At 41.2% G+C, this 18658-nt stretch overlaps 1 protein-coding gene across 8 annotated transcripts in view; it reads right to left on the bottom strand.

The window, feature by feature from the left end:
* Positions 1 to 1344: 1344 nt before the first annotated feature.
* The window catches only part of LOC143036754 (phospholipid hydroperoxide glutathione peroxidase-like), a 20964-nt gene continuing 3650 nt past the window's right edge, over positions 1345 to 18658 (bottom strand). For 4 of the 8 annotated variants that reach the window (XM_076204453.1, XM_076204454.1, XM_076204446.1 and 1 more), the window contains exons 2-6: positions 11250 to 11314; positions 9722 to 9798; positions 6519 to 6666; positions 4126 to 4353; positions 1345 to 1646 (exon numbers count right to left, since the gene is read on the bottom strand). In XM_076204453.1, coding sequence (XP_076060568.1) covers positions 1611 to 1646; positions 4126 to 4353; positions 6519 to 6666; positions 9722 to 9798; positions 11250 to 11252 — 492 coding nt within the window. In that variant the 5' untranslated portion in view covers positions 11253 to 11314 and the 3' untranslated portion in view covers positions 1345 to 1610. Of the gene's footprint in view, positions 1647 to 4125; positions 4354 to 6518; positions 6667 to 9721; positions 9799 to 10923; positions 11067 to 11249; positions 11315 to 18658 lie in introns of all 8 variants that reach the window. The other 4 variants (XM_076204448.1, XM_076204447.1, XM_076204451.1 and 1 more) reach the window with 2 other exon arrangements.

Below are 18658 nucleotides of genomic sequence, written 5' to 3'. Positions count from 1 at the left end.
ACATACACCCTCTTGTGCCTTGACTTTTTGTAGGATGAACATACAGAGCAGAATCCCTACTCCCATCACTCCATCCCACTTTGTTGTCTTTTGACTTGCATGAGGACAACTGTTGCAGAACACCCCTACTCCCCTTACTCTAGATAAGAATAGGAAGAGAAAAGTGGTACAGTTACAAGGAAATGGCATAAAGGAGGGACAGTCATATTACAAAAGTAGTAACCTTCCTTTATGTAGAGATTTTACTCTATCGAAATGAACACCATGTGAGGACGGAACCTTTATCAGTACAACATTTTGCTTGTCACAGCTTTTTCAAGTACTTGATGTACTTGTATAAGCTGTAACAAGTGAAACATAATAATAAAGGCTCCGTCCTGACATATGGGTGTTTATTTCGATAGACTTGTCGGCAACCACCACTTTCACACATATTTTACTGTGTGGCTCCAGTCCATAGGGATGCCCCCCCAAGAAAATCCCTAAAGGATTGGCTGCTGCCATACAAACACTACTGCATGATAACATGCAGTCAGTACCCTACTACAAGGTACAAATATTGTTATTCCTAACACATTATGGGTTACCATGCAGGGGGCAGTTCCCCGGCTTGGTTAGGTTTAGGGAGGCTGTTTTGGATACATTTGGTAGTCCCTTCCCCATGTGGGGTGGGCAGAGCAGATCCATAAGAGAGCTGCTCAGTTGCATGGGCTGCTGCCAAGCTGTGGTAGTCACCATCCTTGCACAGGAAGACCATTGGGACTGCACCACCTGCCATATGGGTTACGACTAATGGCTTCCAGGGATCATCATTTCCTGTACCAACTGTCACGCACCTTTGCCAAAATATTTAAGGTTGTTTGTTGGAAAAACGAAGATCTCATTATTTAGTGGAAGAGGTGGTGACAGAATATAGTGAGTCTCGGTTACTGCCTCACTCTTGGCAACTCCAAGCTAGGAGCAGGTCCTGAGGAACCCCACTTGGGAGGTGGTGGGGCAGCAGTGGGTCCTCCTTTTCCAGCCCCCGTGTCTTGCCTTGAGACCGAACTGTTCTTACTAGAGAGATGAGGTGAAGAGTTGAAAGACCTTGAAATGAATTTCATGTCAGTTACTGGATATCTGGGAGGAGTCCATCTTCACTCCTCCTGTAGAATGTGAATGCACAATGTTCTGATGCAAACCCAGTTTCTTCGATTTGTTCTTATTCTGGTCATGAGCTAATCCAATGTACTTTCTCCTGAGAATATTAAAAAAAAAATAATCTATGGTTCAAGTTTTCCAGTAATGAGCAAGTTCACAAGGTGTACCTCTAAATACAACCCCAATTGGAAATAAAATACAAAGATCTGTGTACATTTTATTTAGTCCATGTTGATACACAACAGATGTCTGACCTATCCTGAAGGACGACTAGATTAGTTACTGTTTGTAAACTAAAGGATTAAGCATAATGCTCCAATGCGCTGGTATGTTTCCCCGATCTGTTCCTAGGTAATTCTGTTCTTATTTCATCCAGTGTACTTTCTCCTTAGGAGTTTCCCATACACCTTCACATTTCCAACAGCTTCACCCAGAAGAGAAACTGGGGATACCAGCTCACCAGGATATGCTTAGAAGTATTTGCTCAAGTCCTTTTCCATGGAACTCTGAAAATAAGAGTAAATAAAACAGAAACATTAAGAACACAAGAAAAGGAATACATATTCTTCATGCATATGAAGAACAAACTGACAAAGGACTTGGAAAGGATAGTGTGAGTGGGGGAAGGGGCTGACTTTAGAAATAGTGAATTAAAATTTATAACTAATAGGGACAATGTAGAGCAAATAGTTGTCATGTACATGAGAGAACCATGCGTAATGGGAAATAGGTTCTTAAATGTTCTAGGAATGGCATATAATTTTAAAACAATGTTTATTATTTTCAATATACAGTTTCCTTTTTGGTAGTCTATAAAAGTTCTCTTGATTATGGGTTGTAATTTCTCTTTCAGTTCTGTGGTAATTTTCACTCAGGGGAAATGATTAGACCTAAGATTTTGAATGGTTTCCTATGTTGTCTGTCTTTGGAGGATGGGTGAACACATCACTATGTTAGGGGATCTTAATTGTTGTGTTGAAGAAGTTGTTGTCATTCCCTAGACTGTCTGTCCGAGCAGTCCCGTCTCCCCAAGGAATGCCACTGACGAAACTGGGTTTTCCCACAAATCCTTTATAGAGTGTATGTTGTGTTGTTTGCGTGCATGATTGTGTATAATGCAGTCTTCCATTATGTGTTGTATGGTATGGGGTGAAGTGTTACATCCTGGGCAGCTGTTCACAATGCGGTCATCCAGCCTCTTCTGGTATCTTAGAAGTGCTGGGTGGTGGCCACACCGCAGTCTGGCCAGGTGGACTCTGTCCTTTCGTGGGAGAGAGGATTCAGAAGGGGTCTGGCATGCAGCAGTGTGTTGTGTTTCAGTGTGTTAATGGAGCAGTGAGTGATATGATTATGAATATGTTTCCAGAGGCTGGTATTTGGTGGTTGTGGAGGAAGAGAAGAGAGTATCTGTGTGTGATACAGGTCTTTGGGTGTTGTTTTAATGTTTCTTGGTGTGTGTGGGTGTTCTGCTATGTAGTGTAGCAGGTGTGATGTGTTTGTGGTGGCTGCGGCAAGTGTTTGTGTCTCTCTCATGTCGAGGTGGTCCTTGACTTTGAGGACTTTGGTTTCATGGTGTAAATGGTCTGTAGGTGTTGTATTTGTGCAGCCTGTAATTGTTTTTAGGGCTTTGTTTTGTATGATTTGAAGGGTGTTGTGGTGTGTCTCACTGAGATTAGAAGCCCATGCAGGACTCGCATATTTTATCACTGAGCGTAGGCATTGTTTGTATATTGTACAGGTAAACGTCGACTTACGATGGCCGCGACTTACGATTGTTCGACTTTACGATGACGACGACGACGACGACGATATGATAATTTAACCCCTTCCATACGGTGCCGCACACGTATGCGTCATGAGGAGCAAGTGGATTCGCGACGCTGCCATATCGGCGTCTTGATTATATTTATTGTAGTCGCCCCTGTGTTTTTACATTCTCTCAAATGATTCATTCTCTGTGGTTTTCAAAATTCGCGGGTGAAAGAGAGAACGATCGATATTAGCGGTGACTATATTTTATGATGCGAGTATTATTACGTCACGTCGTACGGCTGGCATTGGCTGCTGCCCGCGAGATTTAAGTTCCGTACTGAAAATACATATTATAGTGTTTGAATATGGTAAAAAGGATAAAAATAATTAAATAAACTACTGTACATGTTTAATAGGCTATATTCAGTATCTCTGGTGGTTAATATACAGGTAGGCTAGGTACAGTGACCACGGAACAGAGTGGGGATCGACTTACGATGAGATCGTCTTACGATGGCTCTATCGAAACCTAATGCCATCGTAAGTCGACGTTTACCTGTATTAGTTTCTTTGTTTTGTCCAAATGTTGTTCCAGTGATTGACTTAACTGCGTTAAGTCTAGGTGTGCATTTGTTTTTTATGTTTGTGATGTGTTGTTTGAAAGACATGGATGTATTGTATGTTACACCAAGAATTTTCGGTGTGTTTGTGTGTGGTATTATAGTGTTGTTGATGTAGAGATGAGGTATGTATTTGTCTACGTCGTGGGACCACCCACCAACCCCAAGAGTTGGGGGCCAAACGGCGGCAACCAGCCCTGGCCACCGGCTCTACGCAGGTGGTACCGATCCCCAAGAGGAGCTACGACTGCCTTGGGGAGTACCACAATCCTTTTTCTCAACATGCAATGTTGAAGAAGTTGTCTACTGGGGTTGTTGCTGGAGTTAATTATGTTTAAGTTGGTGAGCTGTTCAAGAATTTTGTTTCCTCTCTGATCTGCTGTTTACGTGTTAAGCCTGAATAGATGGTGAGTGTTCAGATCGCCTGCCAGCAGGTGGTTTTTGTGTATCCTGGAGGGGTTAACTGAAATGACCCCACTTTTTCCACCAGCCCTGTCCCTTTAGAAACAAGTTTCTAAAAGGTAGCAATTCATTTCCCATGTATTCTGATTATATGTGTGCACATTTTTTGTCCTCTCATTTTCTCCCCAAACTAAAACTGTTCAATACTTACTGGATTTGTCTGGGGCGAGTATCGGGCTACAGGTACTCCAGATTTGTCTACTAGAAATTTGGTGAAGTTCCATTTAATGAAGCTTCCTAAGGTTCCTCCCTGTTTTTCCTTCAGATATTTCCACAGGGGATGGGCATCATCACCATTGACTTTGATTTTGGAAAACATGTCAAACTCAACACCAAATCCCTCGGCAAATTTCTTTATCTCCGCTTCTGTGCCTGGTTCCTGAAATGAAGTTATTTATACAAATATTAGTTAGCAAGTTCCTAAAATCCATAGAAATATTGCCAGCCTCTTTCTTTTAAGACTTTTCTCCAAATCATTGCTACCCTTTTACTTTCTGCTTTGTCATCTCCCATCCCTCCGATGCTCTGCCACCGACTGCCTTAGACTCTCCTCTGACCCAGCCACAAGTGCAGTGTCAAACACAAATAACAAGTGGTTCACAAGTACACAAAGAACAACCATAGTGACATTCCACAACCCTGGTACAGCCCCACTTCACCTCAAACACTCGCTCTCACCAGTACCTACTGTAACACAAGCTCTACTAAGGTAAAATCTTCTGACTGCCCTCAACAGCCTTCCTTTTATTCCACACATCTACAATAAATACAATAATACTTTTCTGTCAACCCTGTCATGTGTCTTCTCCAAGTCCACAACACCCCAAAAGTCATCCTTGCCTTTTGCCAACTTCTCACCTGTCTTTTACCTTAGTACTGAGTTTGATCCACCCACCTATACCTTTCCTAAACCTATATTGTTCTACAATTATTTCATTTGTTCCCCCTTTCAATATACTCTCCCACCTTTCCAACTATACTCGGTTATCCCTCTCCAAGTATTATGTTTACATCAGTCTCGTATTTTTCTTTGTATAGTGGAGCTATGTCAACACTCGCATTGTCCTCTAGGGCCATCTTCCTTCCTTAGGCAGACACTGAACAACCTTCCTAACTAATCCACTATAACAGCTCTTCCTTTTGTCATACACTCCACATGACATCCATCTCATCCAGGTGCCTTACAAATATTCATGATATTTTCCTTTTCTGACTGATCTTTTCCTGTAAGCCTTATCATTTTCATAGCATCTTCCACTGCCAAATCAATCAGTCCCTAACCTCTTCCACATAAAAAGAAAAAGGAAAAATAATAATAAATGAATAAAATATATAAATAAAAAAAAAAACACTCTACCCTTCTTCCCCATCCCACTTTACTCCCATTGAGATATGTCTTTCTGTGCCTTTCACATTTTTCTCTTTACCTGATTCGACTCCTCATTCTTTTCAAAATCCTCTATGACCTTCCTACTCTACAGTACATCTGCTCTATTCTTTGTCCCCCTCATCTTGCAACCTGCTTCTCCTTCTTTCTTGTACCTCTAATTCTTTCCTATTTCTACTTTGCAATTAATCCTCCTAAAGTCACTTCTCTTCCACCACCACCTTCCCCTCTTCACTCTACCACATGCTGTCTCTCAGTTTCTGTCTATCCTCCTTTTTCCACATACTATTTATGCACACATTATCCCTTCCTCCTCAAAAGATACCATTCTTCTACCCACATTTCCCCCCACTATCTCTCACTACCTCTAACACTTCTTTCAGTTTCTGGTACTCTTTCTTTTTATCCTTCTCATTTCATTTGTTTACCCTAAGCACTTCCCATTCCTCCCTTTTCCTCCAGTCTCAATTTCTCTTCTACATGATCCCAATCTGTCCGTTCCCTGCTCTGATCTCTCCACTGAAAAAGTTAACATCCAGAACTCTTCCATTCTTCTTTATGAATACCACTACATAATTCCTCTCAACCATCCTCCCCTCCACCATCCTTTCCCCTTTACACTTATACTTGGCTCTCTTTAACACTATGCTATCATCAACTCCCTTTCTAAACACATCCAAAATTTCTCCAATAACACTTCAAACCTCCCTAATATTTCATCTATCATCTCATCTCCTACTCTGGTAACACCACCACAAAATTGACATTCCTCCTGAAACTCTACACTCATTCAAATCAATCCAAAATGAACTGGTGTTGTGACAGGCAGCATGGCAGTCTGCTTAAAGTTGATATGACATTTGCAGTCCAGTTACTATGATCATGTAAAACCTACATACTGTACATTCATATTTGGAATAAAATGACATAAAATTAGGTCATGCTAGACTGAAAACACAAAGATGGAACTCATGTAATTAGAGGGCTACCTGTGTGCATAATGGTTTCTACATACCTTCAGTATGGTGACACTACAACTTTTGTTTCAGCTAATCCCAGACTATTGTTATGGGATACTACTGTACTGAAAGGAAACAAAATTCCCACTAGCTTTCCTATTCCAAGGACCAGTGACATACAACAATGCACACACTAACCTGTCCACCAAACTGGTTGCAGGGGAAGGCAAAAATGCGAAGGCCATTTGCCTCGGCATATTTCTTGTGAAGCTCCACCAACTCGGTGTAGTTCACATTGGTCAAGCCTCACTTGGTGGCCACATTGACTACAATGCATACATGGTCCCTGTGAAACAAGATAGTACAAAAAATATGTGTGTATATATATATATATATGCTTTTATTTTTTGGCTACCTCCCTTGTAAGGGGGAAAAGCCTTAGGTATAGGTATGTCTTTGACTACCTCCCTTGTAAGGGGAAAAAGCCCTTGGTATATGTATGTATACACATAAATACACACACACATGTGTATGTATATATATATATATATATATATATATATATATATAAATGGGGGGGGTAGAAGTAAAGTGACGAGATGTACAAAGGGAAAGGACGGCAGCAATCTGGAAGCGAGTGTGAAAGGAGAGAGGCTGACGGAAGTGGATACTTCTAGATACTTGGGGTTGCATGTGGCAGGAAAAGGAGTGGAGGTTGAATGTAGATTGAGAGAAGCAAGTAAATGCCTTGGGGGGGATTAAAAAGTGTAATGAGAAATAGACATATGGGAATGGATGCCATGAGGAGATTGTGGGAAAGGGTGATTGTGCCGACAGCACTATATGGGGTAGAGACATAAGATAGGAGAGTTTAAATGCGAGATGAAATGTCCAAGAAGTATGATCGGGGTTACAAGGTTAGGTAGAGTAGGAAATGAGGTGAAGAGGAGAGCAGGGTTGGAAAAGGAGATGGGAGGTAGGGTTAATGAAAAAGTATTGGAATGGTTTGGACACAGGGAAAGAATGAGTACAGAAATATTAGTAAAAGAAGTGTGGAAGGCAGAGGTGGATGGAGTGAACATGAGGGGATGACTGAGGATAAGGGGGATGTCTGTTGAGGAAGGAAGGGAAAAGGCAGATGGAGGAGAATGGATAATACTATGATGCATGGAAGAGAGTGGGTAGGGGATATGGGGGGGGGTTAGGGAGTGGTTATGCGAGAATGATCTGAAGTAGCACAAAGGGATTTCTCTCCAACTTCCATGTTACTGCATGAGGGGACAGATAGTGTGTGTGTGGAGGAGGTTGCTGATTAACTGAAGCATCCTTGCTGTGGATGTGCTGTGTCTTGCTGTACAGTGGCCTCAAAAAAAAAAAAAAAAGTACACATTTTCACCGCAATAAAAATGTACACACACGAAACCGCGTGTACATTTTTATTGCGTTCCCACCATAGGAATAGTGGGAGGAGCTAGGGAGTGACGTAGCACCCACGTGATAGGCTGACGTCATGCTTCCCCACCACAGCAAGCATCAGTGAGCTTCAAAAGCTCGGTGAGTGGGGATTAAATTTACGCGCTGTGCCCGCTTTTGCACTCGCTCACCAACTTTGACGGCCTATAACTCCACAACCACTTGCCACAATGGGACGAAATAAACTTACAATGGAGGAGAAGACTCGTGCCATCACCCTACTGGAGCAGGGGTGGTCTGTGATACGCGTGGCCGTAGACCTGAAGGTGACAAGAAGGGTCGTCTACAACCTGAAGAAGGCAGCCGCCAGCGTCCCACCCGGCACCATTCCACCACGAAAGAAGGGCTCTGGAGCACCAAGAAAGACCAGCCCACGAACAGACAAGGTCTTGAAGCGTGAGGTGTTAGCTGAACCATCCATTACTGCCGTGGAACTAAAGGAGAAGCACCCTGACCTCCTGAAGAAGGTGTCTGTTCGGACGATTCAACACTGCCTGCAAAAAGATCTGAAACTCCCTGCTCGCCGCGCCGCCAAAAAACCCCTCCTGACAGAGGTGATGAAGAAGAAGAGGGTGGCCGCAAAAAAAAATGTAGGGTGATGGCACAAGTCTTCTCCTCCATTGTAAGTTTATTTCGTCCCATTGTGGCAAGTGGTTGTGGAGTTATAGGCCGTCAAAATTGGTGAGCGAGTGCAAAAGCGGGCACTGAGGAGTGTGTAAATTTAATCCCCACTCACCGAGCTTTTGAAGCTCACTGATGCTTGCTGTGGCGGGGAAGCATGACGTCAGCCTATCACGTGGGTGCTACGTCACTCCCTAGCTCCTCCCACTATTCCTATGGTGGGAACGCAATAAAAATGTACACGCAGTTTTGCATGTGTACATTTTTATTGCGGTGAAAATGTGTACTTTTTTTTTGCGGCCACTGTATTGCTTCTGATCCAGGGCGATGGGCAAGAAACAGGGATGACCCGTCATCCATGAGGAGCCAAGATGAGTGGGAGGGAGTGGAACATTAGTCTTTTGACTTTGGCTACCTCCCTTGTAAGGGGAAAAAAGCCCTTGATATATGTATGTGTATACATACATATATATATACTGCACACATATACATACATGCACAATGGAGAACACAATGACCCAGTGGGTAAAGGATGTGACCCCCCAGGTAAGATCTGACTTTTTTCATACATACATATGCTTCAAGGACTTTTTCCCCCTTACAGGTGAGGTAGCCAAAGTCAAAGGCATAAATCCACTCCCACCCATTTCATCCCCACGCACTTCACTCCCATTCACCACCCCTCCTTTCCTCCCTCTTTTCTTGACTCCTCCTAGATGACAGGTCATCCCTGCATCTTGCACAATTTCATGGACTAGTAAAATGAGCTTTTCTTAAACCAGTGGCTGGCCCTGCTAAGAATGTGCTGTGCCTTGCTGTATTCCTTCTGACCTAGACAGTGGGCAGGGGACACTGATGACCCTTCATCCACGAGGAGTTATTATGAAAGGGAAGTGGGTCATGGACGGGATTGGGCTGAGTAGAGACGGGTGCTTGTCTTGGCTGGCTACCTCCCTTATATGGGGGAAGAAACTTATTGATATAAAAATATCAAACCAGCTATGACAGGTGCAAATGTCTATTCAGAGACTTATATCTTGATCATGATTAGGTTGTGGTCATTAAATGCAATGTTTTCACCAACTACTACATCAGTTACATTTCCATGACTATTGATCAGTAGGACAAGAGCATTCTCAAGCCTTGTGCACTCTTGTGCATGCTGCAGTAATTGTCACTAAAAATTTATTAACCAACCATTTATGCTGCTGTGACCCATTGTTGTCTAATCAATGTCAGTAAAAAAAAATAATAATAATAAATAAATAAAACATACATTTCCTTATGCTGTACACTATATCACCTACCTGTATTTTTCTAAAGACACCTCATTGCCATCTATATCAGTAGCACTGAAGTCATATATAGTTTTTGCTCCCGCTGCCTGAAAAAAATATTACATGTCTGAATACAAACAAATTTATATATGTGAGTACTATTTTTTAACCTGTGCAATCTTGTCATATTCCACATGCTGGCAACAAAAACAAAGCAGTAATAATATAATTTATACAGTTTCAACTCTCACTAACTGGAAAGCCACAGCCCCAAGGTGGCCCTCAGCCCCTCCCAGATATCTCTCTCTCCATAAAGAATCTTTGGATTGTTGTCTGTGTTGTATTAATGTGGGGCAGTTTCTAAGTCACCAGCTCATAGCAGCAACAGGATGAGGGGAGCAGTTGTCACCTCTCATGTGAAAAGGTGGAGGAAATACACACGAAGATAAGTGAGAAATCAGAGTCTAATCCGGGGACTACCTGCGGAAAACCCACTGCAGTTGGAAATGGTCCTTGGACCCTCCCAGGCACCTCTTTGGGAAGAAACTTTGGACTGTTGTCCGTGTTGTATTGGTGTAGGGCTGTTTTTATGTCACCAGCTAAAATTACTAGAAGAGCCGTTGCTGGCTGTCAAGTTCTCTATGTGTGATAAGGTGTAAGAAATACAGTTAAAGTTGATAGAGATCTTGGGATCAGTCTGGAGAATGAGTGTCAGCCCCTCAGGGTTGGAGGAGAGGGAGTGTGAAAATGGGAAGCTCCACTTTCATCTTGCAGACCACAGGAAACACCTACTTATCACTAGTCCCTTTAAACTAATAAACTTGGCTCAGTGATACAATACATTTACCCAAAAAAACAATATGTACATATTTGTCTCTCCCTCAAAGATTTGTTACTTATTCTAGTAACTTCTGATACTAATTCATTTGTACTAAACTTCCCATTTCCATTCTCTTAATTAAGAATCTTCATCAGCTGATCAACCTTGTGAACATTACTACTTATGTTTGTGGCCATTTTGTGTCTGAAATAGGCTATGAATAGCGTTGGAGGTTGCAAAGTGGAAGCCAAAGGTCTAGTGGGAAGAGTGGTTTCAAATGATACACAATTATTCTTTTTTTTTTTTCTCTTTCTTTTTGTGAACTTGCATAAAACAAAATCTAATGGCATTTCCTTATAGGCTGAAAGACAATGCTATGGATTAGTCTCCAAAAAGTCAATATTCCCCTTACCTTCTTTCGCGAACAATACATTTTGTAAAACTGTGGCTTCTGCTACAGTGAAGAATGCAGTGGTCAAAAGTAGGAGATGAGGAAGGAGATGGGTCACTTTTCACTTTTCTACTTTACTAATCTACTTGCATGAACACAACAGCCTAAAGTTAGAAAAAAATACTCTTGAAATCATAGTTGTAGCCACTGTACTTATAGAAAAAAAAAAAAAAATACACGAGACAATTTATGAGGAAAATTATGTTTAATGTAGCTGAGGTGGTGCACAGTGTTGACAACTATGATTGAAAACAATTTGTTAGTGCCACTTTTAAAAGATGACTCACCATTACATATGGTGAGGTAGACCTCCAAATAGCTGCACCACCTGACACAGCCAGCAACGTCTGAGCTGCAATACAAAGATAAACAATATATGTAATAGTGGGTACTATGTGTATTTACATAGTTGTATTATACGGGTGAGAGCTATGCTTGTAGAAACCTATCTTTGTATCTTTCAGCATCTAGTTTCTTCAATTCTTGTATAGTTTTTGCACACACTGTTGCCTCATCCAATTTGTTCCAGGCATCCACTCTAGTGTGGGAACTATTTTTTTCAGATCTCTTCTATAACTATCCTTTTTGAGTTTCTTTTCATGTCCTCTTGTTTTTCTTTTATCCCACTTTAATAAATCTTCTCTGTTGAGGACTTCCATCCCTTTCATAATTCTGTAAATGGCCAGTAGATCTCCTCTTTCTCTTCTTTGTTCCAGGGTTGGTAGTTCCAGTTTGGACAATCTTTATTCGTATGTCAATTTAGAGAGTGTTGGTGCCATCTTTGTTGTTACTCTTTGGATTCTTTCTAATTTCTTTATATTCTTTTTTGTCCTGGGTGTCCAGTGTTGCAATGTACAGGGTTGAAGCTGTGTTCATGGGGTCCCATCTTTTTGCCTTCACTCATCAAAATCTGCCCCACTCATGCTGCTGGTCTGAATGATACTAAAAATATTATAGGTACCAGAATTGAACCCTGTGGTACCTCCTGTCTAGACCAACTTTTCATCTCTACTGCTCTCATCCACTTCATTCATATTTCAGCTTGCATTATTCCTCCTTCATATAATCATTCAGTTTTCAACCTAGATATTCTTTCTCTATGTTTTAGCTTGCCACTCACAAATCTGAAGAACAACTTAGGTTGATTCTTGTATTTGTCAAGTACATCTTTCTCAAACTACTTTTCCTATTCTCTACTTATTTTTGTATATTCCTTTCTGGCTCCTTAGTATTGATCTGCGAGCAGCTACAAGAGTGGGAAACAAATGGGTGAAGAGTTTTCTGTCACCTCCCATATTATCATTAATTTTTTATCATATACATATATATATCTTGGCACTTCCTGGATGACAGGTCATCAAGATAATAGGGAGGGTGGAGGGGAGTGGAATACGTAGGGAATGGAATGGGTGGAAGTGGTTTCTATGACTTTTTCTTTTTGGCTACCCCCCATGTAAGGGGGGAAAAAAGCCTCTGGTATATTTATGTATATATATATGTATGTATATATGTATGTATATATATATATATGTATGTATATATGTATGTATATATATATATATATTTTTTTTTTTTTTCCCCAGGAGTATTAGTGGCGGTTTTGGATTAATATGTTCTTAGGAGAGAGATTGAGGGAAAATATCAGACCATTTTTTGGAGGAAGGTAAGTTAAGAGTGGTGAATAGATGGAGAAAGAGGAAAAGGACAGAAGGTAGGGATGTACTTAGAGTAAACTGCTTAAATGAGAAAGAAAAGGAGGAGCACAAGAAGAAGCTGAGAGAGGTGTGAGAGGAAGTGAAGGATTGAGTAGAAAGAAATGGGGATGGTTCAAGAAGGGAGTCATAACATACACAAAGATTGTGAAGAACAAGGAGAATGGGAGGAAATAGAAGGAAGGGTAATGAGTGGTGGGATGATGAAGCAAAGAAGGCTGTGGAAGAGAAGAAATGAGCATTCACAGATTGGTTCCAAAATAGGACGAGAGGAACATATGGAGATGTACAAAGAAAAAAGAAGAGAAGTAAAACATAAGATAAAGGAGGCAAAAGGGAGAGATGTGAAATAGGGAAAGTGTATGACAAATTGTTTAAGGTACAAATATGTTTTGGAAGGAAATTAAGAGAGGAATAGGCGAATTAAGTAGAGAAGAAAATGTAAAAGGTGCAGATGGAGAGATGATAATGAAGAAGACAGCAGTAAGAGGAAGATGGGTAGAGTATTTTAGAGAGTTGCTAAATGTGAAGGAGGACTGGGAGGGAAAGGTAGTTGCTGTGGGTAGCACTAAGAAAATGACAGTGATGAGTGAGGAAAATGGAGGAGAAATAAGATGAGGTGAAAGCAGTTATTAAAATGATGAGGTGCAGGCAAGGCATCTGTGTATTTACCTAGTTGTATTTTGCAGGAAAGGGAGCTATGCTCGTGGTGTCCCGCCTTTGTATCTCAGTGTCTAGTTTGCTCTTAAACTCATGAATTGTTTCTGCGCAACTATTTTTTTGTCCAGTTTGTTCCAAGTGTCCACCACTCTATGTGAAAAACTGTTTTTTTTTTTCATATCTCTTCAGTAGCTATGTTTTTTATTTTCTTTCCGTGTCCTCTTGTGGTTATGTTGTCCCAGTTTAACAAGTCCTCTCTATCGAGTATTTCTGTGCCCTTCATGATTCTGTAGATGGTAAGTAGGTCACCTCTCTTCTTTGTTCCAGGGTCGGTAACTCCAGTTTAGCCAACCTCTCCTCATATGACGAGTTTGCAAGTGCAGGTGCCATTTTTGTGGCTGCTCTCTGGATTCTTTCTATTTTCTTTATATTCTTTTTGGTACTGGGTGACCACAATGTTGCTGCATATTCTAGTCTAGGCCTTATCAGTGTGACCAATATTTTTTTAATCATTTCTTCGTCCAAATATGTAAATGCCACTTTTATTGATCTTGGCAAGTTGTAGGATTCTCTGACAATTTTATTTATCTGTTTATCATAGGACAAGTTGTTTGAGATAATTACACCCAAATCTTTTTCGGATCTCTTCTTCTTTACCTCCTTGGTTCCAATTTTATATTGTCCTGATATTCTATTTTCATTATTTCCAAACTCCATTATGCTACACTTGTCAATATTGAGGTCCACTTCCCATTTCTGACTCCAGTTCCATACTTTATTCAGGTCTTCCTGCAGTGATTCACAATACTTTTCAGTTTTTACTTTCCTTAATAGTTTGGCATCGTCTGCAAAGAAGCTCATGTAACATTTCACATCATCATCCATGTCATTCACATAAATAGCAAACATTATTCGAGCTAGTACAGATCCTTGCGGTACTCCACTGATCACCTCTTTCCAATCTGAATATTTTTCTCTGAGCACTACTTTCATCTTTCTACCAATCAGGAAGTCCTCCATTCATTTTAGTAGGTTCCCTTGTATCCCTCCTATATGTTTGATTTTTTAAAATAATCTTTTGTGTGGTGCTTTGTCAAAAGCTTTTTGTAAGTCCAGGAAGGCACAGTCAGCCCATCCATTATGAGTAGAAACATATTAAGTTTGTGGTACATGATCTTCCTTGTCTGAACCCAAATTGTCTTTTTTTTTTTTTTTTCCAGGTGTTTTACCCATCTATTCTTGATGATTTTCTCACAAATTTTGGCTATAGTGCTTGTTAGCGAGACTGGCCTATTGTTGGTTCTTCCTTGTTTCCTCCTTTATATATTGGTACAATGTTAGGATTTTTCCAGTCTTTTGGTATTTTTCCTTCTTTAAGTGAGCAAATTATTATATGTGATAGGTGCCATATGCAGTGTCTAAAAAAGGGAGGTATAGTGATGGTGGACTGATTGGTGAAGTTGTTTAATGTTTGTCTAAAAGAGAGTAGAGTGCCAGAGGACTGGAGGAGTGCATGTTTTACAAGGGAAAAGGGGCGTTGAACAGGTGGGGGTTGTCTGTTGAGAAAGGAAGGGAGAAGACAGAAGATAGGGGTGATAGGAGGATGGTTGTGTATGGATAATGATGTGATGCATGAAAGGGAGTTGGGGTGAGGGAGTATGTGTGAATGATATTATGATGCAGCCTGAAGGAATTTCTCTACATCTCCTTTTATGCATGAGGGGATGGAGGAGGGGGTTGCCAATTAAATGAAGCAGCCTTGCTGTGGATGTGCTGTGTCTTGCTGCATTGCTTCTGACCCAGGGCAGTTGGCAAGATGCAGGGATGACCCATCATCCAGGAGGTGCCAAGAAAAGAGGGAGAGAGGGGTGGAGATGAAATGGGTGGGAGTGGATTTAAGCCATTTGACTATAACTACCTCCTTTAAGGAGGAAAAAGCCCTTGAAATATATTCATGTATATATTTCTGTGCTACTTTTATTGAACCAATCCTTTCCTTATACTTCTCTCACACTCAACTCTGGTACATACTTTTCTTCTCCTATGGAGACTCACACAGCCCTGCAATTTGTGGCCTGAAATGGTCAAATAATTGTGTATATAGATATACACCCATATATATAACAACGCCTTTTCCTTCTTACAAGGGAGGTGGCCAGAGTTAGAGGCATATATCCACTCCCACCTACTTCATTCCCATTCACCATCCCTCCCTCCATCTTTTCATCTCTGCATCTTGCTCACTACCCTGGGTCAGAAGCAGTGCAGCAAGATGCACCACATCCACAGCAAGGCCACTTCATTAAATCAGTGACCCCCATCTCTGTCCCCTTATACAGAAAAAGAGATGGGGAGAAATCCCTTCGGGCTGTGTCAAAATATCATTCACACATATTCTCTCACCCCACATCCCTGACCCACTCCCATGCATCACAGCATCATCCATATACAACCATTCTCCACTCACCCTTGTCTTCTCCCTTCCTCAACAGACATTCCCCTCTTTCCCAATGCCCCTTTTACCCCATCCATCTCATCCTTGGTCACCCCCTCATGTTCACTCCCTCCACCTCTGCCTTCCACACCTCTTTTAGTAATCTTTCTTCACTCATTCATTCCATGTGTCCAAACCACCCTAATACTCTTTCATCAACCCTACCTCCCAACTCTTTCCACCCCCGCTCTCCTCCATGCCTCGTTTCTCAATCTATCCAGTCTTGTAACCACTACCATACTACTCAGTCATTTCATCTCACATTTAACCTCACCTTCTATTCTCTTATGTTCCATGTTTCTGCCCCATACAGTGCTGTTGGCACAATCACCCCTTCATACAATCTTCTTTTAGCATCCATTCCCAAATGTCTATTTCCCATTACACTTTTTAATCCCCCAAGGCATTTACTCACTTCTCTTAATCTACATTCTACCTCCACTCCTCCCTTTCCTGCCACATTCACACCCAAATACCTAAAGCTATCCACTTCCTCCAGTCTCTTTCCCTTAATACTCACCTCCAATTTGCTGTCATCCTCTCCCCTTGTACATCTCATCACCTACTTTTACCCACATTTATCTTCAACTTCCTTTCACACACCTTCCCGACCTCCATCATTAACTTCCTTAATCCCTCCTCTGATCCTGCTACAATATATATTATATATTTATAATTATATAACTATATAGTTATAGCTGTAACTATATGTAACTGCTATAACTTAAAAACCTTCACATCCTCAACAATGTTAACACTGACTCCTGCCAGCACAAGCCCAACCTGGAAAATGGCATAAAATAAAAATGCATGAAAATCTTTTAGGAATTTAAATAAAAATGGTAAATGTTTATTTTTTGTTTAGTTATCATTTCAGCTTGGTGTGGAAGTTCTTTGTTGAACAAGTGACATGGCTGTGAAAAGAACTACACATAAAAGGAATGTGCAACACCACTTGGGAATCATCTGAAAGTAATGCACAAAAAAAAAAAAAAATTAGTTGAAGAAGAAATGAAACATCCACTGGAGATAGTATTGAAAAGAAATTCCTTTGCAAAAATCATGTTAGACATCTGGCAAAAAAGTAGTAAGGCATGTTCTCAAAGCATAAATACTTGGGATGCAAGTAGTAAAAAAAAAAAATGTTAGTACACACACACCAAAATGCCTTTTCCCCAATTTAAGAGGGTGGCCGAGTCATAGCGTACACACACTCGATACCCATACCACATCTATGTAAAACCTCATTTATTGTCCCTGTCTTCACTTATCCTTTCCATATGTTAAAATAATCTCGGCATTCAACCCAATCTGCCAGCTCTTTTTCTACCTCCACTCTCTACCCCACATCTTTATTTCTCACTCAATCTTTTCTCATAACCCATATTTCTTAATCATTTAATTTCAAAACACACACTTCTCCTTTCCGCTTCCTCCAAATTCCAAGTCTCCATTCCATACAGTGACATGATGTTTTCATCACCCCAGCCCACAGAAATTTACTCGTTTCCCTCCCTTTATGATTCATAACCACCTTAACTCCTCTATTCCCTGCTACACAAGCCCAAAATCTTAAAGCTCTGAACTTCCTCCTCCAGCCTCTTACCAATATCCACACATTTACCTCTTCTCCATCCCATCTATACACATGCTGAACAACCACGATCACTTTGCACAGCCCTAGTGCAGCCCCACCACCTTCACCACACTTCATTCCCTACCCTCTCACAAATTCACCACTCCAGTGTCCTACCCAGCTCCTGTTTCTAGTTCTATAATCATTAGGGTTTTTCCTTGAGCCCACACACTACAGGGGGTTCTGTACCAGTCTTCAGATTTATTATATTCTCCCATGGGCCATTGGTTATATATTCACTGTTGACATATTTTGACCAAGAATCTTGGTCAATGCAAGTTACGAGTCCACTTTGTCTAAATATGGGTTAAGATGATTAGCCACGGATGTACGGACTCAGGAATGCAGCATCTTTTAGACAGGTTGGATTGTAGTTATTAATTGTGGTGGCTGGGCCTGATGATAATACCAATTGCAGTGGGTATCACCCTCTGTGGAGATGGTGGGTAGTTCCTCTGGTGATTGTTCTAGAGTTTTGGGGTGGGCCTCTTTGTTTTGATTACTGGGAAGTATTATGGAGTGAGGCAAATGTGTAACAAAGGTATTTTCTTTTTGGCAAGGCTGTTGCTCCCACTTTATTTTTGTTATCTTTATCATTATCACTATTCAAACCACTCCCCAGCCTGGTTAGGTACTGGAAGGTTATGTTTAATGTAGCTTTTCTAAACCCCTTCCCCATGTACAGTGAGCACAGATCCTGAATATGGCTGCTCAATTGTGTGGGTTTCTGATGAGCTCTGCAACTCCCCATCTTTATATAGTGTGACCACACTGCCTACCACATGGGATGTGACTAAAGGCTTCCAAAGGTCAATATTTCCTACCCCCACTGTTATGCACCATTATTGGAGGACTAGTACACCAGTAGGAAAAATAAAGTTACTGTCAATAAGAGAGAAACTGAATACAGTCAGTCTCAATGGCTGCCTCATTCTCAATGTTACCCGAGGGCACCACTTGGAGACGGCAAGATTAAAGTTTATTTTCCTCCCTCTTTTCATTTTTTTTTCCTAGAGATCTTGCCTCCTTTTTGTCCCCCCCCCCCTCCAAGATCTTGTCTCCCTTAGGGAAGAGCTAGGACAGTAGGGTCTCCAAGACTCTGAAACAGGTTGCATACCTTGTAAGGAAATCCTAATGCCCCACTAATGTCTGGGGGATTACAGTGTAGTGCTAGGTTGTGAGGGGGGGGGGGAG

The sequence above is a fragment of the Oratosquilla oratoria genome, chromosome 21, assembly GCF_046742065.1.
Source record: "Oratosquilla oratoria isolate Oo_2021 chromosome 21, ASM4674206v1, whole genome shotgun sequence".
In the NCBI taxonomy this organism is placed as follows: Eukaryota; Metazoa; Arthropoda; class Malacostraca; order Stomatopoda; family Squillidae; genus Oratosquilla; species Oratosquilla oratoria.
Note: the sequence above shows the minus strand (reverse complement) of the source record. Positions and strands in the feature narration are given on the sequence as shown.